The 25,685-nt window shown below is 38.9% G+C and overlaps 1 protein-coding gene across 16 annotated transcripts; it reads left to right on the forward strand.

Moving 5' to 3' along the window:
* The first annotated feature begins 17,644 nt into the window (after positions 1-17,644).
* On the forward strand, positions 17,645-24,477 carry LOC146659465 (uncharacterized). 16 transcript variants are annotated; one of them, XM_085423528.1, is made up of 6 exons: positions 17,645-19,368; positions 21,555-21,630; positions 21,724-21,768; positions 22,228-22,383; positions 22,463-22,555; positions 23,745-24,477. In XM_085423528.1, exons 4-6 carry the CDS (start codon positions 22,312-22,314, stop codon positions 24,081-24,083), a joined length of 504 nt encoding a protein of 167 aa, XP_085279654.1. In that variant the 5' UTR covers positions 17,645-19,368; positions 21,555-21,630; positions 21,724-21,768; positions 22,228-22,311; the 3' UTR covers positions 24,084-24,477. The 16 variants fall into 16 exon arrangements, with proteins under 16 accessions (XP_085279654.1, XP_085279645.1, XP_085279655.1 ...); XM_085423519.1 differs by having other exon boundaries at positions 17,645-19,373; positions 21,720-22,383; XM_085423529.1 differs by lacking the exon at positions 21,724-21,768 and having other exon boundaries at positions 17,645-19,373.
* The last annotated feature ends 1,208 nt before the right edge of the window (positions 24,478-25,685 follow it).

The raw sequence follows: 25,685 nt of genomic DNA on the forward strand, positions 1-25,685 counted from the left end.
GTTTGTAGATAAGCCCTGTGATAGTTGGGACAGGCCTCAGCCTGCTAGATGACCCTGATTTGCATGTAGTAGGCAGAAGAAAATGAGTGATTGTCTAAAACTCAAGCTCATTCTCACCAAGATATCTGTTTCTTAATTAATTGTATTTGCTTGTCTTATGTCATGAAACCATTTTTTGAACATGCAGAGTTTCTTACACATTAAATAAATTTGTGCCTATATGTGACATTTTCTGTGAACGTGTGTAGATTAGACCTACTAAATCATGGGCTATACTGTCCTCAAATAGGAACAAATTAGTAAATAAAAAAGTTAAAAGCCTGACCTGATGGGACCTGATCCAGGCAAAGTGTTTCACACATCTGGTACCATAGACTGAAAAGGCAGGTGCGCAGAAGTCGAGGGTTTCAGGGCTGATAGTAACTTTTACAAGTTTTAAAGAAGTATATGATACAATATTTGGACGTCTTGTTAGAATTAGGCGGTGAAACAAAACATTGCAACTTTCTAAAAGAAGTATTTAATGAAATCTCATTCAAAATGATGGCAAAGTAACTCTTAACACGTTGATGTCCTACCGTAACATACTTGTAAATCATAAGCTCACTGTGAGGTCTGTCCATGTTGTCTGCATATGTTAAACAAATGTCCTTACCTTAAAAGTGTAAATGTCATAATATCTGTTGCAAAGACAGAAGAGAAACACACGTGTGCATATGTGTCATGTCAGCAGTGTGTGAGAGAATTCACAAACAGATGTGACGACCAAACCGAGTGCTTCAAAATGAGAGCAGTTCCAACAGTGCAGATGGTCCTGGCAGGGACAAAATATCATCCAAAAACCCTGCTGTCTCTCACAGCCTAATTCACCTCCCACTTAACATCACCCTCACATGAAACAAATAATAGCTGTTCTCAGTCAGTGGGGCATACACTGCACACATGACAATGTTCCTCCCGATTTCAATATGAAAACATTCTCCGATCAGTCACACACCCTTGACATTTGGCTCCAATCCTGTATAATCAGCACATCAAAGTTTTACAAAAGTAAGAAATCATTTTGCATGTTTAGTCCTCTCTCCGAGAAAAAGCTCGTTAGCCAGGTCCCATTTATTAAATATTTTCAGCTAATCACGTCAGAAGTGTTTCTTCGTGTGGAGAGAATAAAAAGACATCTGAAAATGCGGCAGCTACTGTGGAGACAGGGGAGCCTCATAAAGCAGAGAGAAAAATGTTTGGCTCCCTTATTATCTGTGCCATGCAGACAGCTGGGAGAAACTGAGAGGTTTATGAGTAATAGGATGAAGAAGAAAGCTGTGGGGCCTGGATTTGTGATTAGTTATATTTTCTCAACTTTAGATGTGTCAGTTTGAGATTGTTTGCATCTTACTATATCCTCATACCACACGGGCATCAGTTGTTAATGGACTCCGATACCCACAGGAAATTTGTTTTTTGGAGACAAATTTAATCAATCACGAAAAATACAGCGATATTTCCTCTACGGTATGCGACTGAAGACTTATCACTCTCCTGCTAGCAACAACTATTAGTGAGCAAGTACAGCAGGGCCCTGTATTCTCCAGGGGGAAGACAGAAGCTTATTCCTTGAGTCACACTGCAACAAGACATTGACATAATCCTTCCTCCTCATTTATCAAAAAAACAAGTGATGAATGAAATATGGTTTTATTTGTTTATAGTTTATTTTTTTCCAGCAAAATGCACACAAAACATAATTGAAGTTGGCTAGCTTCACTTTGGCATCAAAAAGTTACTGTCAGGGTTTACCAAAGAGGAGCCGTGTCTACAACTGAAAGCTGTGGGGCAAATTAGTGTGATGATTAATTCCCAAAAATGCATCTAGGGCAGTGGAAAGTTCTTAACAGTGTGCTAATTTATAAACAAAGAACTAGTCAGTTCATTTTAGTATTATCTGCCAAGAGCACAATAAACTGCTGGTTTAAAAACAAACACAGCCAATCAGGGAGTGAGAATGTGAAGGGTTGTCTGTCTCTCTATGTTGGCACTGTGACAGTCTGGTGATCTGTAAAGGGAGTATGGTCTGTGGTAGCTGGGTAGCTCGACCACACTGCGACCCTGAATTGGATAAGCGGAAGAGAAAGAATGGTTGGATGGATTTAAAAATTGAATGTATGGCTTTAGTAGAGAAAAGTAACGGGAAAAGGCTACGAGAAAATTGTTCTGTGTGCGTGCACTGCTGAAAAAAGATGTGCAGAGCTTTTATTAAAAAAAATCGTATCAATATCTCTGTAGAAATGTGACTGGAAAACCTGGAACACAGTTCAATTCATTTCTTCTCATTTTCAATAAAATATGAGTATTATTACTGAGGAGCAGACAGGGACTCAGCTCTGAACATGCAAGGAGAGGGCTTACTCAAACTTACAGGACAAAGCCAGAGTTTTAGCACATCTCGGAGCACCCATGCATGCCAATTATGAATGTGTCATCCTAAATAAACAAACACTCCAACTGTCACAAATCCACAACTAAAATAACCTTTTTGCAGTATTAAATTTAGCATTAAATTTAGTGCCTCAAACTTCATTTAAATATCCCCCTCTGAAAATCTTGTGTATTGAAATGGAAGTCCCTATAAATGTACAAACCTATGAGTCACAAAACCAACTGCACCTCTTGGACATAGTTAATTTTACAGTTGACCTTATCACAGTTTCTCTTGCAGGCAATCAAGATATTCTTGAAAGTGAGCCGATGGAGTGTTTCAGATTTTTAGTCAATTGATAGAAATCAGTCCATAATGAACCCAAGTGCAGTCCTAGAGTTCTGCAACACCACAAATCACTTTTATGTAGTGTGTTTTACCTCTTCTCTCAGATCTGTAATACATGGCACTGAAATGTCTGTCAAAATGCTCCAATTAATGGGACTCGCAAAGCTCGGAGGTGTCTTATTTATACAAGAATCTTACAGTATATAAATCTGACCTTAATAAAGAGCTACGATGACGTAGATGCAGAAAGAAAACAATGGCGATGTGTCAGTTAATGAGTAACTAAGTAATGGGCTGTGTTCTTCTACGCACCATGAAAGACAACTGTAACACAGGCTTTCGATTTACATGGTGAAATACTTGGAAATAAACCAGCCCTCCTCTGGATGAAGCCTGCACTCCATCTCAGCTGTCAGATATATATCTGTAACTGTGACTTTACCACTGTGAAAAGTGGTAGATCTCAAAATTCACTAGAGAATAAGTGCGGGACCGAGATGGCATCAAAGTTAGGGAGAGAGCAGGGAACTGTCCCACAGGAATAAGAGAGAGAGAGGAGCTGCATCCAGGGAGAGGAGAGCTGCAAGCAATATGCAAGAAGTGATGATGATGATGATGGAGCGGGAGGGCTAGTAGGAGGAGTTGGCCATCCGACTGCGGTCTGGAGTGTGGGGCCTCCCTGCTGCTGCGGAGTCGGGGTGGTCTGCCTCTCCCCACCGCAGGGAAAAGGGTAACACCACCTGGGTCTGGGTGCAATTCCCCCCTCCAGGGGCAAGGGTACCTAGACCCGGTTTGTAGAGTACGCTTGGGGAGTGTGATTGTGTGTACAGCGTCTCTTTATGTCTGCCTCCACGTTGGTTGAGTGTGGAGTGAGTGCATATGAGAGCATGAGGGTGGGAATGGATGTTTGTGTCTGTGTGTGCCTGTATGTCTGTGTCTATATGTCAGGTTGGGTATCAGACGCCACCTCTCTGGGGACACCTCAGGCCCTCCAAGGTTTGGAGGCCTATCTCCACCCACCACCACTTCCCCTGCCGGTGGCGGACTCCCTCAGGTGTCGGTGTGTTGGTGGTTCTTTGTGTCTGGGGGTGGGCGTCCGGGTACACACCGGCTCACTCCTTGGCGGCCGCTTGTCGGGGCCTGGGGCTCGCTCGGGCCCCTTTGGAGGTGGGGTGCCCCCGGCCTCTCGGCCTGGGGCTCGGTCACTCAGGCACAGCTGGGGGCCGGCGGAGCTCACGGGCGCGTCACTGCAACTCCCCCTGACTTCTGCTCCGCGGCTGCTGGGCGAGCCCTCATCTGGGACTCTCCTCAGCTCTTACTGGAACAGTGGCGCGGCTGCCCCTCTGTTGGTCTTCCATGGTCTCTTGTGTTCTGGGGGCCTCTGGATGTCTGGAGTTTTGATCTCCTCCATACCCGCTTCACACCCTGGAGGACGGGGCTGTGGCCCCCCCACACTCCCTAGCAGATCATTACATGGAGAAACCTTTGGAATGCAAGCATGCTGATCCACACAGGTATGCACACATGGGTATTCACAGACGCGGACTAAAGCTTTCTTGGCTGCTGCCTCAAAGCACACTGCGCGCTGTCTATCTTGCGTGCTGCACAATATCGTTTATTATTTAGTAAATATTGATATCTATGACTAGCTAGTTTATTGTGATGGTGCTTTGTTTTCTCTATTATTATGTTGCTCTTTGTTGTTTGCTGTCGCCTCTGTTTGTTTGTTTTTTTTGTTTGTTTTTTTTTCTCCATACAGGTGACCCAGGAGTTCTTTTTTTTTTTTTTTTCCTCTCTCTTCCCCCCCCTTCTCACCGTCTCTTCTCCCCTTTGGTTTTCTTTCTTTCTCTCCCCCTCTTTCTCTCATTCATTCCCCCTGTCCTATTTATTAAAAAAAAAAAAAAAAAAAAAAAAAATGACAAAGGATGAACTGAAGCTCTGCCATCACGTAATGTCGCATACTGCTGTTTCTGATGTCATTTAAAAAAAAAAAAAAAAAAAAAAAAAAAAGAAGTGATGATGATGATGGTTAAACAGGTTCATGTTCATAAATTCAGCCTGACATTTGATCGCTTTTGCTCAGTTATACTTGAATTATGTAAACTTGCCTTTGTGGTGAAATAACATAACATAAGAAATAACAATATAGGTGAAATAAAAAACAAATGTGCTTGTGAATAACTGATGTGCTCCATTACTCAAAGACATCCCTGAGGAATGTTTCCAAAGCCTTGTTGAATCTATGCCACGGAGAATAAAAGGAGAATTAACCCACACATGTAAATTTGTAATTCATACTTGTAAGCATGTTGCTGACATCTGTTATAGATTCATATACATTACGGAAACATCCATATTAATTATTCCTGGATAGGTAAAAAATTACTGCAATTTCGTTCCAATTATATTCAATTGCTTCTGAAGCAAATTATGGAGGTGGGGATTAGTCAGTTTAAAAAATCAGATATTATAATAAAGTCAAACGTAACGCAAAAGTAATATTCTATTTGTCATGTCATTATCATCCCTGCCCGGCAATTTACTGAGCATTTATAGATTTCAAAATAGATTTTTATTGTTTCATCCCTGCAACTCACTCTGACAGCTGCCTATAGCTCATTATGCAGGTTGATGTGCAACATTATAATCTGTACACTGTTGTGAATCACCAGCTGTCCAGTGTAAACCCAAATAATGTAAATGTAATTTATAATGTAATTTAATTGCCTTATTTTAAGCTGATAAAATAGCTTTTTAAACAATCGTTTTTTACTTGTACCTTTTCATTGAACTTAACTTAATAAGCACTTTAATTCACCTCTCTCATAAGATTAACCTAATAAAACTCAAATAAACACACTAATTTGTTCACAGAACTCTGTATTTATCAGCTTCTATAATTTATTTGTAATTAAACGTAGACAACATAGCAGTCTAATTCCATTCTAACAATTATTGTAGCTAAAAAGTGTCTCAAATGAAATAACATAATCACAGTTGCTGATACTTAATTGCACTTGTTCCTCATTACTTTTGTCTTGCATAGGGCATTCATGGTGAGCACTGACTCGATAAGGTAAGAATTAGGAAGACAACTTAAGGTTGCAGCATTACACTGCACTCTGTGTGACAATCAGCAACACACTGCAAGAAAAGAATTAAAATACCACCCGAGTAATTAAGCTGTAAACATCATCACAGACCAAAAGTTTTCAATCGCAAACCTGATTTTTTTTTTTATGCCTACTCAGGATACTGAAATATTAATAAACAGCTGTCAGTTTGTTGTTGGCTTTTACCCCCTTCACCTCTTCCTAATCATATTTAGTAGTGTAGTGGTTAACACATTTGCTTAACATGCAAACATGCAAAGATCCCTGATTTAAGACTAGGATGAGACACAAAGCTCTGGGGGGCTTATATCCAGTGTAAAAATCTATGCCAATCCAAAATATGCAGAGCCATCTGCTGTGACAACCCCTTGTGAATAGGTTAGCAGTCAAAAAAAGCATAAATGCATGTGTAACATTCTCCTCAGTCTTAGACTGTTCACATTAACCCCTTGACACCACTTACATACTGACATTAGTCAGACACACTTGTATTAGAAATATTAAAAGACTAAATTCAAATGATCCTTTTAAAGGTTTCTTACAAAATTCTAGTAGAATAAAGTTTATTCTGCAAGAAGGGTTCCTGGAACTTTGTTAAAATCACTCTGGAGTGACCCTAGGTCGAGCCTTTACAAAAGCCTCTTTAGATTTACCTTTAAGTCCTTGTTTTTTTTTCTAAATACAAGGTTACTTGTGCAAAACTTCAGTCCTCATATACTTTGTTTCTCCAGATGATTTGACTGACTGGAAGTGCGTGTCAGATTCTTTAAATGAAAGGTTGACTCCTTTACATTGACACCTACTGCACACCTTCTACTTTGCTATTACTTTAAATATAATAGAAAATATAATATGAAATGTAGTTTGGATTACACTCTCATCTTAAGATGGCACATGGTCAGTAAAAACATCACAAAGAAGTAGATTCCTTTGATTAAAATGTGCATTTCCATTTCATATTAATATTCATGCCTGGAAGCTTCAGATGGTCTTTCTGCCAATAGAGGCCCTGTAAACATGCACTGATTTTGTTGCCTGATTTTGTATGGAAGACTCTGAGTAGCTTTTGAAGCTGCTCGTGATACAGAAAACCTGACAATGACAATTCTGGCAACAACATACTTCTTTCCATTTCTAAGGTGTTTACTTGGAAAACCTTTCCTCTAAATATATTCCACGTGTGTGGAATATAGTTTGTATGCATGTGTGCACATGCATGTATGAAGGATTCCTGGAAGAGGAAGCAGTCTGTGTGAAAGAAGAAAACAATATTTATCACTTGAAACAAGTGTATGAATAAATCCACCGAAATTTTTGCAGAAAACAGCAGCACATGCTGAGACAGAATATAACAAGTCACAAGTAATCCATCAGAAATGCTTGTTTCATAAGAAAAGGGATTATATTATTATTTATTATAACTTATTATTAAGTTATAATCAATTTTATATTAAAAAAATTGACAAGTTTATGTGAAACTGGTCAAAAATAAGATTATAGTAAAGCAAAAACCTCTATGATGCAACATTGACTTTACTGTTGTGAGAGACTACTGGTCTCTACTTTCACTTTTATTAATAACATCATATTGATTTTATCCATATTACTCAGCTCCACTTATTTCTGTCCTCGCTCTACTCTCTTAAAACTCTGCCTCGTTCCTCAAAACAGAACTTAAAGGACTCTGACGACCTTAATTGTGTGGAACGCCTCAATCGATTTGCAGGTCAGATGAGTTTGGACGTCATGTGAGATATGAAATGGACCTATGACTTTCCCTCTGTGGACTGTTGGAAGTTCTTTTCTGAGCTATAGTTCATCACTAACTTAGAAAGATGCAGCGAGCCAGATTTCAGGAAAAATGGTCCACCAACAGGAGTTTTTATGATCTGGAATGCTTTGAAGATCTCCTTCTTTTTTCTTTTCAGACATTGCATGTAGCTTTGCATGCATTACAGACATAAACATCTTGATGGCCTCTAAATTTTTTGTTCTAAATTTGAACAAAACTGAGGCTATTATAGTCAGCCCTATAAATGGCATTAGCTTGACCACTAATGATAACACTGTGAAAGATTTTGGAGTCATTTTTGACCAGCATGTGTCCTTCAATGTGTCTCAATGTGACACTTATGTATTTCTTTCTGGCATTTTCTCTTCACTCGTTCCCTGTTAAATCTGAGAGGAAGGATTTTAAATTTCAAACCCTTTCCTTCACATACAAGGCCCTGAATAATCAGGCACCGTCACCCCAATAGAGAACCTTGCTCTCAGACCACTGGCTTATTATTGGTTCTTAGGGTATTTAAAACTAGGGGGGGCTGGGGGGGGGGGGTCCTACTCATGTGGAACCAGCGCCTAGTTTTGGTTTTAGGAGACAGACACTTTCTCTGCATTTAAGATAAGGCTTAAAACTTTACTTTTTATAGTTAAGATAAGATAAGATAAGATAACCTTTATTAGTCCCACACGTGGGAAATTTGTTTTGTCACAGCAGGAAGTGGACAGTGCAAAAGTTATGACGCAAAAATTAGAATACAATAAGAATAAATACAGTACACAGCTGTACAGAATAGAATAAAATAATATACTATATACAGTAGAATAAAATAGAATAAAAATATACAATAAGATAAAAATAGAATACGAATGCTATATACAACTGAGTAAAAATACAACGATGCCAGAAAAGATTATTGCACTTAGTGTTATTGCACATGTGTGGATGTGTGTGTTTGTTCAGTTAAAGTCTTTGTTGTGGAGTCTGACAGCAGTGGGGAGGAAAGACCTGCGAAATCTCTCCGTCCCACACCGTGGGTGCCGCAGTCTCCCACTGAAGGAGCTGCTCAGTGCTGTCACAGTCTGCTGCATGGGGTGGGAGACGTTGTCCAACAGGGATGACAGCTTAGCCGCCATTCTCCTGTCACTCACCACCTCCACTGGGTCCAGAGGGCATCCTAGAACAGAGCTGGCCCTTCGGATCACCCTGTTCAGTCTCTTCCTGTCCCCAGCAGAGATGCTGCCGCCCCAGCAGACCACACCATAAAAGATAGCAGAAGCCACCACAGAGTCATAGAAGGTCTTCAGGAGTGGGCCCTCCACCCCAAACGACCTGAGTCTCCGCAGCAGGTACAACCTGCTCTGCCCTTTCCTGTAGAGGGCGTCTGAGTTATGAGTCCAGTCCAGTCTGTTGTTCAGATGAACACCAAGGTACCTGTAGCTGTCCACAGCCTCAATGTCCATACCTTGGATGTTCAGTGGTTGCAGTGGAGAATGCTTGTGCCTGCGGAAGTCTACCACCAGCTCCTTGGTTTTACTGGCGTTGATCTGGAGGTAGTTCAGCTGGCACCAGTCCACAAAGTCTTGAGTCAGTCCTCTGTACTCCTTGTCGTCCCCATCAGTGATGAGGCCGACTATTGCAGAGTCATCAGAGAACTTCTGCAGGAAGCACTGGGTGGAATTGTGGGAGAAGTCTGCAGTGTAGATGGTGAAGAGGAACGGAGCCAGAACCGTTCCCTGTGGGGCCCCCGTACTGCAGACGACCCTGTCCGACACACAGCCCTGAGTCCTCACATACTGTGGTCGGTCGGTGAGGTAGTCCAAAATCCAGGTAGTGAGGTGATGGTCCACTCCAGAGTTCTCCAGCTTGTCCTTCAGAACCGAGGGAAGAATAGTGTTGAAGGCACTGGAGAAATCAAAGAACATGATTCTCACAGTGCTTCCAGCGGTCTCCAGGTGAGCGTTAGGACCAGATCAGGTTGTCAGGGTTCCTGGGTCGTTGACCCAGTGTTTTCCGTTTTGTCATCTTCAGTTTATTTTCACATCTGTTTTCTGTGCCAGCATACCGCCTGCGTATTGTGTTCCAGTTATTCCCACGTATCATTAGTCAGATTATGTTCAGCTGGGTACTCACCGGTCTTTCATTATCATCCTCACCAGTCTGTGTATTTAAGCCCTCTGTTTCTATTCGTTCACTGTCGTGTCATTGATGTTACGTTGTCCTTCCCGTGTGTTCCCTCAGTTCAGTCAGCCGTTCAGTTGTCTAGCCAGTCAGTGTTCGTTCACCCTCTGTTCACCCACTCCCTATAATAAACCTTCACCTACCTGCTAGTCCTGCGTTTGGGTTCCTTCTTCCTCGCCTCCACACAACGCCTGACACAGGTAGACCCAAACAATTCCTTATTTTTCATGCATTAGGCCCAATCTGCAGGGGCAGCGGTCCCCAACTCCGGGCCATGGTCTGTGAGTCGTTTGGCACCGGGCTGTGAGAGTTGAGACTCGGGTGTGAAGTTGATGGTTTTCAGGGTTTTTATCAGTTTTTACCATCATTTTTTAAAATCGTTTTTATAGTTAACTCGGTTTCCCTGGGTCTTTTCCCGTGTGTTATGAATAAATCTTCTTTTTTTTGGGTACCGGTACTGGTTTTATTTTGTTGTATTTATCTACGACACCTTAAAGGAGGGTTCGTGAAAATAACTTGTCGAGCATGAACTGATCCGTGGCGCAAAAAAGGTTGGGGACCGCTATGCTGGGGGACTTTTCATGATGCACTACACACTTCTTTTCCACTCTAGTTTTGTAAGCTGGTATAAGTCATTAAATGGTGCCGTCTGTCTCCCATCGTTTGTTCTTTGTCCTCTGCCCTGTTCTCCTCAGAGGCTTCTTCCTGTTAAAAGGGAGTTTTTCTTTCCCACTTTTGGCAAGTGCTGCTCATAGTCTGATCATTCAATTGTTGGGGTTTTTCCTTCTAATATTGTAGGATCTTTACTTTGCTTTATAAAAGTTTGTAAATCAGTGCTTTATAAATGAAACTGAATGAAATTTGACTGAACTGAAGGGGTACTTGAGTAAGAAAGCAATGATGCGTTATTAGAGTTGCAAGGCTTCAAGTTAAAAGACCTTTGAAGGCACGCTCTGTGCCCCGTGAATCGTTACGGACATTTTCCATCAGTATGCAGATTAAGTGATAATGAAAGTAATTATTTGGTGCAGCACTAATATGATAACATCATCACTAAGATTTGCCTATTAACTGTTCAGGCATCCATGTATTTGATCTGCAGAAAATCTGAAACATTCACTGGTTTCAGCTTTTCCAATGAAATTTGAATCTTTGCTATTTGAAGTGTAGAGACTGAATATGTCAGACTAGGCTCTGGGAACCTGACATTTCACACTTAAAAAAACTTGATTGATTAAAATAGTATTAGAATAATGCAAAAAAAAAAAAAAAAAAGAAAGGAGGAAGTTTCTGTGATGAGCAGTCAAAATGATGACTAACTCCTGCACAGCAGCTCAAACTAATGTCAGGGGATTAGTCACAGAGTACTCAATCACACCATCTTAATATGCCTCTTAATTGGAAGGAGTGCATTTTTAAATTCGACAAGCTGTCTCCTGTTGAGATGTTCCCGCTGACCGTGCATGCTCTAAATTCTGAATGACACTGTGAATACCTGGTGACGTGGATTGGTAATAGAAGCTGGCAGCTCATCTTCTGCTTCCCAATCTCTTACAGCTGAAGTGCAGCTTCTGCACTTCTGTCATAGACTAGATGAAACAGCAGTTACTTAGAAAAGCAGACGAGTTGTTCTTATTAGCAAAAACAGAAGAGTGAACTTCATCAAAAACCACAAGCTGAAAGCTGCAAGTGTTGCCAGAGTGTACGATAAAGTCATAGCTGTTATAGAAACAAGGTCTTTATTCATGACTATTTTTATTTGTTGCTTAATCTGTAGGTTATTTGAATGAATGAGCTATTCACTGTTTAAAATATAACATGCATATGATACCTGTAAATTATAAGAAATGATGACTAAAACCCGGACTCAGACTGATCCTAATCCTAAGAGTAGTAATCAAAGCCCTGAGATGACAATGATGCACCTCTCATTTCTTTAAATTTAGCTGGAAATGTGGGAAATTAGTTTATTCTGCACTCACCAACCAGACACTGTATACACGAATATAGTGAAAGTGGATTTCATAATTTATCTTTCTTGTGATTGCATATTTAACAGCGACATTTAAATGTCCCTGCCCTTGCTAGTCACACTAAAATATTAGTTGGTTAAATGTATTTTTTTTTTTATTTGGGTACTAAAGTGCACAAGTTTTGAGACAACACTATTTCAGGAAATTGAGTGATACATGCAAACATGCAAAAATTCCTGGAAATACAGTATATAAGACAAAAACTGAATTTGTACAATTCTAACAAGCCAATATCTGGTATGAGCACCTTTATTTTTCAACACAACCTGAACTGTCCAAGCCAGGTGTTCTTTTAATTTCTTTAAATAGTCTTCAGGAATATTTTGAATGACATTCCAATGATTTTATGTGGATGTTGCCCGCTTTTTGTTCTGTTCTCTGTCAAGATAATCTTACACTGCTTCAATAATGCTGAGGTTTGGGCTGTGGGGAGGGCAACCATGACTGATAGTGTTCCACTGTGCGTTTTTCTATCCAGGTATGCTTTTACTGCATTGGCAGTGTCTTTGGCATCAATGTCATGCTGAAAAATGTACCTGTTACCAGTCAGATGCATAGTGGATCAAAATCTGACAGTACCTTTCCAGAAACTTAAACTTGGAGCCAGTTCTTGCGTAATTTGGCATGTCTCAGCCCTGTCTCCCTGTTTCTCTTCTTTAAGAATACCGTCTTGACAGCCACTCTGCCAATGAGACCATTTTTGTTGTTTCAACAAGTAACAGCTGGAACAACTGACGGTCCTGTATCAGGTGTTTGCTGGGTTTTGTTCCTTTTTTGTACAACTTGCCTTTCAGATATTGTTTTTCTACTGTAGACATTGTAGTTTTTGACCTGGCGCTTCTTCTTTTATCCTCCACTTGTCCTATGTTCCTCTATATTTTTTTTCTTTTTAGGATACACTGCACACCATGCTAAGATATGCCACATTTCCAGCTAATAGCTCTTTGGAAATTACCTTTTTGGTGGAAAAATACAATTTGATACATGTCAAAACTGACACAAAACTTGTTTAGACCTTGAGTTAGGTGTCTTCCTCTGAGAATGGACAGGTACAATGACTGAACTGAAAATTAGTGAAACAGCAGCCAATATCCAATGAAAAACTATGAAAAGCCTCAAAAAAGCCTGAAGAACTGTCATTCAAGACCACTTAAATTTTTTTAGAAAGCCTGTCTGCATGGGATCAAAATAAAAAATAAATTCAATTCAATTTGATTTATATAGCATAATCCCTTATATCTCATATATCCCTTTTAACAGGAAGAAACCTCTGGCAGAACCAGGCTCAGGGAGGGGCAGGGCTATCTGCTGTGACCGGTTGGGGTGAGAGAAGGAAGACAGGATAGAAGACATGCTGTGGAAGAGAGACAGAGATTAATAACAAGTACGATTTAATGCAGGGAGGTCTATTAACACATAGTGAGTGAGAAAGGTGACTGAAAAGGAAAAACAATGCATCATTGGAATCCCCCGGCAGCCTACACCTGTTGCAACATAACTAAAGGAGGATTCAGGGTCACCTGGTCCAGCCCTAACTATATGCTTTAGCAAAAAGGAAAGTTTTAAGCCTAATCTTCAAAGTAGAGATAGTGTCTGTCTCCCCAATCCAAACTGGAAGCTGGTTCCACAGAAGAGGGGCCTGAAAACTGAACGCTCTGCCTCCCATTCTACTTTTAAATACTCTAGGAACAACAAGTAGGCCTGCAGAGCGAGAGCAAAGTGCTCTAATGGGGTGATATGGTACTACAAGGTCATTAAGATAAGATGGGGCCTGATTATTTAAGACCTTTTATGTGAGGAGCAGGATTTTGAATTCAATTTAACAGGAAGCCAGTGAAGGGAAGCCAATACAGGAGAAATATGCTCTCTCTTTCTAGTCCCTGTCAGGACTCTTACTGCAGCATTTTGGATTAACTGAAGGCTTTTCAGGGTGTTTTTAGGACATCCGGATAAAAGTGAAAGTAAAAATGAGGGGTGGCTCAAGACTTTTGAACTGTAAGTCTTTAGTTTTGTTAATTTCACAACAGATGAGGTTTTAATATATTCAGTCGTCATAATCCCATCGATGGTTTAAAGTGCATGTTCTGTACTTTCTGAAAGTACAGATGCAGAAATAGCTTTATCTCTGTCTCCTATCTTTCCTCCAGCTGACAAAAGAGCATACTGTAGCTTCATGGAGACTAATCAGTATGCTAGAGTTGGATGTCTTTGAGACTTTTACGTGGTCTAGGTCTTGTCTTGGTCTCACTGTCTCGGTCTTGCTGTCTCAGATCGACATAGTGGTCGGGAGATTTGGAGTCAACAGTATCCATGACACACAGCGTAACGTGCGATAATGTGTCATGCGCAAAAGCATCAGCTCTAAGAGCCGTGCTTCGAGAGTGCTTTGTAGTGAATCACAAGAGTCGACTCCCATTGAGCGAGAGCCGGCTCCTCACTTAATTTCCTTTCGCCGCTCAGCTCTCACACAGTGGCTCAGCTATGCTCCAATCCCTCCATATTGTGGCCAATCACATGTGAGGATATAGGATAATATCATTATGTGAAAAACAGAGGGTGAGAGACGCGACAGTCAAGTGGAGCGTGCGTCTGTCCTCTCAGTAAGTGAGTGAGACAGTAGACAGCGGTGAGGAGGGATGTACGAGTGCATCCCAAAAACACATAAATATGCCTGAGGACCCGTAAACGAAGCAGCATCTGGCTGCAGTTTAAAGACTTTTTTGTCTCGGTCTTGGTCTCGTCTCGACTTTGTCTTGGTCTTGACTCGGTCTGTCTTGGTCTTGTCTCGGCCTCGATACCCTCTGGTCTTGGTCTTGGTTTAGGCGGTCTTGACTACAAGTCTAGACAGACAAGTATGTCTGTTAAAGCTGCAACATAAGAAAAAAAAATCACTAATCATAGCGACTGGTTATTTATTACTGAAGTAACTTGTGGCAAAAATGAATTCAAATTCCAGCTTCCATTGTTAGGACCTGTTAGTCTTTTCTGCTGTATTTCATTTTGATTCACAAATCTTTGTGTTTTGGACTTTTAAATGGTCACATTTTTTTAATGTCACATTGGTCTTTAGAGAATTGTATTTTATGTGGGTTTTTTTTTATTTGTTTTGTTTACAAATTATCATCGAATGCTCGACCTTTTTTGTATTGAAATATGCAGTAGTTTATTCTCTAATATCAATTTACTGTGTCTATCGTTAGTGACACAATGGAGAAAACATGCAAATTAAACGGAAAAAAACTGCAATATACGTATAAAAAAAGAGAATAATATGAGAGAGATATTGAGACAAACCTAGAAGGAAAAAAAGAGACAAAATGAAAGAAAAAAGATGGCGGTTATAATAAAATGGTAACATCCATCTCAGCTTCTGATGGTAATGATTTTGGTGCTGGCAAATTCTTTGTCCTTCTGCTTAATTTGTTCACAGAAGTCACTTGTCCTTTGGAAATGAGGGCTTGATTGCAGATTACCTGTGTATTGCTCAGTGGTTTTGATTTGACATTTCCAGCATGTACGTCTACGACAAGTCTTTCTGTGACCCAGATATTTACTCTCAAAAATCTCTCTTGATTGCAAATTGCTGTCTAGCGCTGTAATCGTGGTATTGACCTTTTGAGTTTGTTTATGCCACAAACAAAGCAATAAATAATCCAAAATTGATTTGCCATTTTTTAACAACTTGACAACAGACAAATTTTTTTTTTTTTTAAAGTCAAATGAGGAGCAGTCAGGAAAATTAAAGTGATCCTAAAAAATAAAAATAAAGGCAAAATATGGTTTTCACCCAAATGTTCTGCCTTTCCTTATTTTACATCACAGGAAATTATTGTTTATTATTATTATCATTATTATTATATTTTGGGTTTATTAGAATAGAGGGTAACACCAATTTGAAACTTGAAAAAACGATTACCTAAGAAAATAGTAAATTTCAGACCCAAGAATTACAACCGCCAAGTAAATATGTCCACTATCATAAAACTTACTTAGATAAAGAAATGCACATGACATACCAGTGTCCTGTTGTCATGACCTATGGGCAATATGTCTGTGCACTTGACATCAGTTTGTCTGTAGATGGCATGAATAGGAAATTATTAAATGAAATAAATTTTTATTTATTGTTTACACTAATGTAGAAAAATGAACCGATTAATTTTGTTGTCAGAATAGTAACACTCCCTGCAGCACCAACTTCAAGCATAATACTCACCACTCCCACCTCCTGGTATCCTTTCTCTCCTGCCCTTCCAAAAAATAGCTAGAAGGTCACGGCAATGGCATTAGTTTATTTTAATAGCATTGTTGACTCATATTTTAGACCTCAAACATGTCTTATGTGTTACTGTAGTTGATTCTTTTCCTTTTGGTTCTGATGTTAGCCTGTTTTGCCTTGCTGTTGGTCCAAAGGTTCAAACCACCCAAGAAAATATTTTTACACCAGAATAAAACTAAACCATGGTTCACTTTATTTTCTGACCTACACTGCCTCTTTTCATTTGACCAAGGTTTGATGTTTTACTCTGGACCACAATCCCAGCATAATTTGAGAACTGCCATTTCAGATCCAACTCAAAAGTCCTAAAGAACCAAATGAGATACAGTACATGTTCAGGGCCTTAAGGAAAAGTAGAAGAAATTTAGAAAAATGTGGATTCTGTGAAAAGGGTTGACATGTACCTGGTGAAAGAGTGAATCACTGGTAAATGAGTTAGTGTTTTTTTGGATTTATCTTTTTCCTCTAAGGCAGTTGACTGTCTGGTATATTAACAACTGCAAAAATTCAAGTCAGAGACAGAACTAAGTCTCCTTAGTAGATTGGCTTTTTTGGCTGCTACTGGCAAAAAACAAAAATATGACTTTTCCTTATGGCAATTGCTACTGTTGTATTACAACAATTTTATACTAGCTCACATTTAATTAATAAAGAATTGAAAGCCTTAAAAGCAATTTTGTTGCCTTTTTGAATGATGATTATTTCTCTTTTTTTTTTAAGGGGGAAACTAACAACAAAAATAAACCGACAGTACATCGGTATCAGAACTGGCTGCCAGTCAAACTATTAAACATTGTTGGCGACCTAGAATTTTACAGTCGATGCTTCCTTGCTGTTCAGTACATTGAAATCAAAGTGACAGCAAATGTAAAAAGTGGTGAGAATATTTTTAGTAAGACTATAAAGCAGGCTATGAAATATGCTGTATGTTTATCATAATGTCAGATTCACCACATATAATTAGGTTATATATGTAATGTATCACTGAGGACTGCCTGTCCTTTCTTTATCACTCACAAAGCAGTTTCAAACTGTTCTGTGGACCGGGAGGAGCAGGAAGCCGAGGCTAGCTGCTCCGGATTCTGTAACGTTTTCACATCATACAATGAATCATTCTTTCATCCTTAATAAGACCAGTGGGGATTTAAACATTGAGCCTTGTGGTGAGGGTAAACACACACTGGGATAACTGCAACAAGCCTCAGGCTCAATTTTTCATTGCTCTTAAAAAAAATCTCTTTAAGTAAGGTCTCTATCATTATTGTGATAAAGGAGTCTTGTCTTCGCCTTACTTTTTCTTCTCAGACAATACTTGCCCGGCCATTCCCACAGTATCCTTTGTGACTGATGATATGTCAGGGTTAAATCTGCCATCAATCTGCAACAGCCAAGAAGAAAACAATATCATCAAGAAGATTAACTTTAAACTTAACAAAATACCTTTTTGTCTTTCAGTTGACCGAAGTACTACGCCTCTAGTGGCCATGTTCACACAGAACGGACGGTAAGAATCAGTGTGCACCACTTGTTTGTGTGTCTGCCAGTGTCTGTGGTCATAATTGTGGTTTTATTGTTGGTCTTTATTCTTTTGTTGTAAGTAGGCCAAGAGCTACAATAGTTTTACAAAATCGCCATTTTTTGCAAAGTGACACATTTCTGACAGTTATGCACTTCAAGATAATCTAAAAAAAAATAAATAAAACTTTCTTTATCAAGATATAACTAAACATTTCACAGCCGTCTCATCAAAAATGAAAACCTCACATCATGTGTCTCACACTCCGTTAGGCAGCTAATAGTGTCATGTCATGAGACTCAAGAGACCCTATCAGCAACAAAAATGTGCGTACTCTAACGTCTGTAAAGGTTCTCAGTCATCCAGGTCATCGTAGTCAAAGGAGCTTGCAAAAAAAGCGTCTGGACTTCTTTAAGTTGCTTCAAGCAACTTAAAGAAGTCCAGACGCTTTTTTTGCAAGCTCCTTTGACTGCATACTCTAATGTTTGCGGTGAGTCACATTTTCACGACTAAAAACCAGATGATGTTACAAAAACCAAGACGGCCCGATTTAGAAAACATATTCATACATTTTAAGCACAGCATTCCATATTGTAAATAATGGAAATATTTGGTAAAAAAAAACAAAAACCTTTGTGCACCTTTTATATTGCATGTATAAATTTCATAAAAGTTTCCATACCCATCGTCGTAGTGTTATTCTCTGAACGCATAAATTGTTCAGTTTTGCTACATAACATATGCTTGAATAAATTCAGTTTTACTTATCACAACAACAGATGCTTCAAGGGACTTATCGCCTATTTTGTTAGATACACCTGTTATTGCAGTATGCTAATGATCCAATCACATGGCAGGAACTCAGTGCATTTAGACATGTTGAAATAGTCAAGAAAACCTCCTGATGTTCAAACAGAGAATTAGAAAGGGTATTTTAAGTGACTCAAAACCATTTTTTTTATGGTTTACACAGAATGGTCCAAAAAAAAGAAAGTATTCAGTGAGATGGCAGAGCTGAGAGGAGAATGGCCAGAATGTTTTGTGCTGATAGGAAGGCAACAGTAGCTCGAATAGCCACTTATTTCAATGCAAGTATGCAGAAGAGCATCTCTGAATGCAACACATATCAAGTTAGAGTCAAACAGGCTACAGCAGCTGAAGACCACACTGAGTGGCAATCCTGTGAGGAAACTCAGGATCTAGTTTACACACTCAAAAAACAGATTCAGGTCCTCCTTTCAAAGAACACATGCAAATTATGTTAGTTGTTCACAAATGCAATTAAAAAATACCAAATCAATTTGATTTTCTTTGTGTAAACCTAAAATTATTCAAAACCAGCACAGGCTGATTCTGAACACAAAATGAATGAGTTTGTTGGGGCACTGGGGGTAGGGGGAGTACATTTTTGCACTTGCACATTTGTAAACTCAAAGAAAAAAATTCAAGCCCCTCATTAAGCCTAAACATTTTTTTTAATCTCACTCAACGCAAATGTAGCACTCCAGCGTTACTGCAACTATTATTCGTGTGGTGAACCTAAATTATTCTCCCTCAAAACGGTATTTGTCACAAGAACACAAAGTTGCTGAGTTACCCAACAGCCCGCCCTCTCCGAAGATTTTGCGCTCTTTCAGGATCATCAGAATGAATGCAGCTGCTGTTGGCCTCTCTCTGTACTTTTCGAACAAAACTACACCTTCAGGTAAGGTAACATTTTTATTTTTCATATATCCAATTGTGTATTACTTTATGAGCTGAATGTATGGCAATACTATTTATCATAGAAGCTTTTAATAGTTGTTTTTCGAACTTTAGGTGGTGCTACCATTCTCTTCTCTGCTTGGATACTAATTTTTGGACAATATAGACAGGTCTTTTCAAAAGTGCCTTGTTATAGAGGAGAAATTGTGTAGCTGCCAACTTTTAAGTACTCAGAGCGTGTGCTAGCTTATCAGCAGCTAGCCAGCGGCCATGTGCTCAATGAAAGATGATGTCCTATAGCTAACTTCTTTCTTACTGTTTTTTTTAATATAATCAAATAATGTGGTATTCTGTGCTTATTATCATATAATGCCATTTTCTAGTAGAACGTATTGTTTTGAGGTGTCTCTAAAAGCACTGCATAGTTTACTGAGGGTGCTACCAAAAGCGAACCATGTGGCCGGAAGAGTAACTGTAGTCAGCACAATGCGCACTCCCGTGATGTTCAAACCTACTTATTATTATGAAAGATTTCGGCTACGTCTACACATGCACGGGTATTTTTGTAAACGGAGATTTTCCGTTTTCATTTCAAGAAATAATCCCGTCCACACGTAAACGCAAAACTGAAGGAAAACGCTGCTAGGAACATGCCAAAGCAACAGGTGGCGATATATTCCTAACCGTGTAGAAATGTTGGCCAATCAGAAGTCTAGAAGCCTCGGCGAGAAATAGTAAACAAAGATGGCGCATAGCAGCAGAACTGAGACCTATGTGTAGAGGGACAGTAACTGTGTGTATATGTAAGCATTTAAACACTGCAGAGAGGACAATTAACAGTATTTTGTCTAAGTCCCCTATTGTAGAAATTAATTTCACCGAAACAATAACGTGGCGCACAGTGTGACGCCAAAAAACGCGCACACCTTTGACACTGCGTTTTCTCAATTTTTCTCATCCACACTAAATGCAAAAATGGAGTTCTCAAAAATATCCACCCTGGCAGGCGGGAAGTGTTGGAAGGAGAGACGGATGACAGTCGCCTGGTTTGTAGGGGAGAGCACTGTGAAACCAGTGAAGTGTGGCGGGCCATCGCGGAAAGTTATTCCCCGGGACAGTGAGCCCATATCGGATTGCCCTCGGAGGTTTCCCCGCTCCCTATACTTTATCATTATGCAGGCCGGTATTATTGAACGACTCTGTGTAGAACTACGATGACATGCCGCCTAACAAATGCAGTGAGCGTTTTGGGTCAGAAACGTTTCCAGCCCCTAACTTAACTTATAGCTAATTCAAGAAGAACACGGCCTCGTGAACGCGCATATGTCGCAGCATGCGCTCACATAAGGTGAAACTGGCCCAAACCGCTTCAAAATAAATCTAACCGATTTCTCTTCATGGAGAATTACTGCCTTTTTTACCCACCTTTTTGTTGGAATTGTTGCATTCCAAACGAAACTTTCATGAAAAAAGGAACATAGATATATTTGTTTTCAAATGCATGTTTCTTACTTACACATTATCATTAGTGAAACCTTTCACAAATCGTCACTTGTTGACATTATGGTAAATGGTAAATGGCCTGCATTTGTATAGCGCTTTTCTAGTCCATAGGACCCCAAAGCGCTTTACACTACATTCAGTCATTCACCCATTCACACACACATTCACACACTGGCAATGGCAAGCTACATTGTAGCCACAGCTGCCCTGGGGCGCACTGACAGAGGCGAGGCTGCCGGACACAGGCGCCACCAGGCCCTCTGACCACCACCAGTAGGCAAACATGGGGTTAGTATCTTGCCCAAGGATATTTGACATGCAGCCAGGATGCAGCCTGGGATCGAACCACCGACCTTCTGATTAGTGGCTGACCTGCTCTGCCACCTGAGCTACCCTACCACCCCTACAGCCAGTGAGCGTTTTCTGACCCAAAACGCTCACTGCATTTGTTAGGCGGCATGTCATGTTCTCTTTTAACTAGAAAATCGAAACACGACTACTAATAACTGTTCTGTCTGACTGTATTGAACCTCTGCCACTTCTATCTGTGTCCAGAGCTTTTATTGTTGCCTATATTACGGAAATATTCATGATGTTATTATGGGAACACTGTAAGGAGCAAGTAAAGAAAAACCATGAAATTATTCTTTTACCAATTAAAATGTTATATGATTTATTTTACAGTGTGATCAATTTTGAAGTGTGATCATCATTTTTACATCACTAAGTCACCAAGTTATCTGTCAACTTTTAAGTGTTGGTAAGTAGCACATTTCCCTTGTGTAAAACAGTTTTGGGATTCTATAAGCTTATTTTTCACTGATATTGTCTTATTTTTCTTTCTTTCAGGTAGTTGGATGTGGACATGTAAAAGCTGCAGTTTAGAATTATCTAGCAGGTATTTGTTGTTGAAACATTTTAGACAGGCTCACGGGCATATAAGAGGTGTTATTCGGTTTCCCTGTCCGTACTCAGATTGTCCATGTAGCTTTACTACATGGACTAAATTGTTAAATCACACGTACAAAAATCATTCAGAACAAACAACACAAAACAAATCAGAACAATCCATTTTTCAGTGTCCTATTTGCTCACGCAGAGAATATATTTCAGAGAGAAATTTTTTCCAACACATAAATACACATCTCAGGCGTCACCAAACTGTCCAATGTGTGTTTAAAAATTGTGAATTTGAAACTAATATATACAGTACATTTCAGACACGCATATACAGAAAACACAACAAATACTCCCTTCATGATTTTAGAGATAATATTTGTATACATAATCAGTTGATTCAGCAGTCTGTATTTACTTAACTTCTAGTTTACTATATTTATGTATGTTTTATTTCCAGGTGAATGCAGAGTTCCTGCAGATCACTACAAAACCCCTGCAGGCAAAGTTCTTGGCTCAGCTGGACAACTTAACAGACAAGCTGATGCAAATTTTTGAGGGGAGCAAAGGAGCAAAGGGCCAAAAGATCAAGGATATCATGGCGATCAGTAGTTTGGTCAGTATTAATGATAAACCCATCAATTAAATGCAATCAATTACATTTATTTCACCCTTGTTTTTCACCCTTGCATTAGTGTGATGACATCGACATAAAGAGGGAGCATACTCTTAAAAGCCTGGTGATCTACTTTAATGAAGATCCAGACCTACTGTTCAAGGAGTATCTGGTACGCTTATCACACTTTCTTTTCTAGATTCAATTTGAGTTAGGTTCATCGCACGCAAAATCCTCATATATTCAAAAGAGACAATATAATTGTGAAATATGTATTATTCTTAATAGTCATTGTTGAAACTTGCACTGGAGAGCACTTTTTAAGGGGACAGTTTCAGCAAAAATTCAATTGTTCATTCTTTTGGTGCTGCCATGTAGGTATCTACTGCCTCTATAAACACAGTAAATGTGGAGAAAACATTCATCCATTTTCTGTCAGTGTTTCAATTCAGTTTATTTAGATAGCGGTATATCACAACAACAGTCATCTCAAGGCACTTCAGAAAGTAAACACTCCAATGGAGTTCAGTTAATTATGCCAATTAGTAAAAAGTCCTCATTATAAGGAACACAGCAGATTGCATCAAGACACTAACTAGTGTCACTGCCTGTTGTAGAGACCCACCTTTTAGCACATCCCAGCACACCCACTCACTTCACCAGATGCACCTTGTTTAGTTCTCTCACCTTTGATTGGGTGTGGTGCTTGTCCTTGATTGCACTCACCTGTCACACATTATATGTCACACAGTATATAAGGACTGCATTCACTTTTGGCTCACTCTTTCCGCACTTCCACACGGGGCGGCAGCTGAGCATTGGCAGTCCATGTGTGTCTTTGTTTCCTTCCTTTTTTGCCTTATTTATTTGAGAATAAAAGGAGTACCCTGAAACTAATTCTGCATTAGATGGCTGCTTTTCTTATTCTAACCGGATGAGCCCATGAAGCTGATTGCTTCAGCCCTGAACCTTCCTCCCTTCAAAACACTGCCATTACAGCAATCTCCTGGTTTCAGGAATAATGTGCATAAAACAAGCTGTTTCAAAAGGTTCCCAATTGTGATGAAATAAGGGAAATTGACCCAGCCCACACACACACACACACACACACACACACACACACTGATAGACACTGGAGGAGCTGCTGCTCTATATCAAGCCCCTCCCAAAGGGAGGTACATAATACCTGAACCCAAACTATTGATAGGAAACAGATTGACGGGTTTTATTCATGTTTGGAGTGTTTATAGAGGCAGTAGAGACCCATGTTTCAGCACAAAAGGATACAAAAGCTGAGTTTTGCATAATATGTCCCCTTCCAAGTGACAGAGCCCTTAAACCTGAAACATCCTGTTTTTCAGACCTCCTCCACTGAGGATGAACGGTTGAGGTCCACTGCAGCAACTGTCATGGGTATTTACACCATCAGAAGAGAAGGGATTCAGGAGCCAGAGGATGTTGGAGTTGTCATTGAAGGTACTACAGTTATGAACAACCTCGGTAGTGTCATCATGGCATTCATCGTCCTCTTTGGACTGATTTATGCACTTGATCTGAGCTATCCAAATGACCACAAGTACACTTTTGAGTTCTGTCAGAAGATTTTGATGAATCTGGATGGACAAAGGCTCAGTACAAAGATGCAGCAAATGAAAATGAAGATGTTTGCTAAGGCAAACAAGACCCAGCACAAAAGTTGATTTTGGCCTTTTTATATCTTTTGTTCAAACTGTGACCTTTTTTTCTTTCTTTTTTTTGGCCAAATGGAAGTTGTCTATTTTTGTCTGCTGTTCTGTTGTGAGTGATGTGACCTTTAATCTGTACTACTATAGATGGATGAAAGGACTGGGGATTTAGTTCAGAAAAAGTTTCATGGTTGTAACCACCATTTTCTTTTTGATTGCTTTTGGGATTTGCAAAGGTAATAGAAAAATGTTGACAAGTTTTGTGTCTTCCAGTGTTTTAAAGTTGGTCTTCCCGTTCTTATAAGCTTGTAAATGTTTACATGTAATTGGTTTTGGAGAAGTATAGTTGAAAGTTTTTTTTTTATTAAAATACCTCCCCCTTGGTAACAGAAAAATGTTCTTCATGAAAACACACACACATATATATATATATATATATATATATATATATATATATATATATATATATATATATATATATATATATATATATGTATATATATATATATGTATATGTGTATATGTGTATATATATATATGTATATGTGTATATATATGTGTATATATATATATGTATATGTGTATATGTGTATATATATATATATATATGTATATATGTATATGTATATATGTATATATATATATATATATATATGTGTGTGTATATATATGTATGTATGTATGTGTATATGTATGTATGTATATATATATATATATATATATATATATATATATGTATACATACATATATATGTATACATATATATGTGTATATATATATACGTGTATATATATATATGTATATGTATGTATACATGTATATATATGTATGCATACATATACATATGTATATATATGTATGTATACATGTATATGTATGTATACATGTATATGTATGTATACATATATATATGTATGTATATTTATGTATTGTTGGGTTGTTTCAAATTCTGAAGTGAAATCTGATTTTACAGATTCCAGTTTGTTTTCAGTATTGCCTAGTAGTACAGAGGTGTGTGCTATTCAGATTTGACATTCATTACAAATGTACGTCAGCACTTTTTTGTGAGCACTTTGATTTTGTTAAGGTTGATTTGACCATGTGACATGTATGTTTATTCACAAAATATTCTGTTTCTGCTTTTAATTCAAGTGAATAAACCCGAGTTGTAAAAACAAATTCATTTTGTCATTATTTTAATAATTAAATTAGTTTTCTGGTAATGAAAATTATGATTTAGTTGAACTCAAAATAATGATTTCAATGCAATGAAAATCTAGCTCACGTGAATGACACTGTATTGAGTTGGACCAACCAAAACCTTTCACATCATATTAATGTACTTTTTTTCATTTTAGCAGTATTTACAAAATTGTGTTCTACTGACTCAATTTAATTGAATTGTCACGATGTATGTAGATTAGGTTGGACCAAAGTAGATGTATTACGTGGAAAACCTGCCATCAGTCCAATTGAGTTCATCCAATGACTTATTTTTTTGAGTGCATGGATTCACCAAAACAGGGCAACAGAACATGGAAAATGTTGTTTGTTCTGATAAGTTTTTATTTCTGCTCCAGTATTTTAGATGGTACAGGTAAATATGGTACAGACAA

This window comes from Rhamphochromis longiceps, linkage group LG11 (assembly GCF_057381845.1).
Source record: "Rhamphochromis longiceps isolate RC_006_pf linkage group LG11, R_longiceps_female_GT1.1, whole genome shotgun sequence".
NCBI classification, from domain to species: Eukaryota; Metazoa; Chordata; class Actinopteri; order Cichliformes; family Cichlidae; genus Rhamphochromis; species Rhamphochromis longiceps.

What these genes read in the sequence shown, in the direction of transcription:
- LOC146659465 (XM_085423519.1), top strand. Translation starts at nt 22,213, where the DNA reads ATGTTTTATTTCCAGGTGAATGCAGAGTTCCTGCAGATCACTACAAAA. An exon ending in TCATGGCGATCAGTAGTTTG is followed by an intron (nt 22,384 to 22,462) that starts GTCAGTATTAAT and finishes CCCTTGCATTAG; the next exon opens with TGTGATGACATCGACATAAA. An exon ending in TACTGTTCAAGGAGTATCTG is followed by an intron (nt 22,556 to 23,744) that starts GTACGCTTATCA and finishes CCTGTTTTTCAG; the next exon opens with ACCTCCTCCACTGAGGATGA.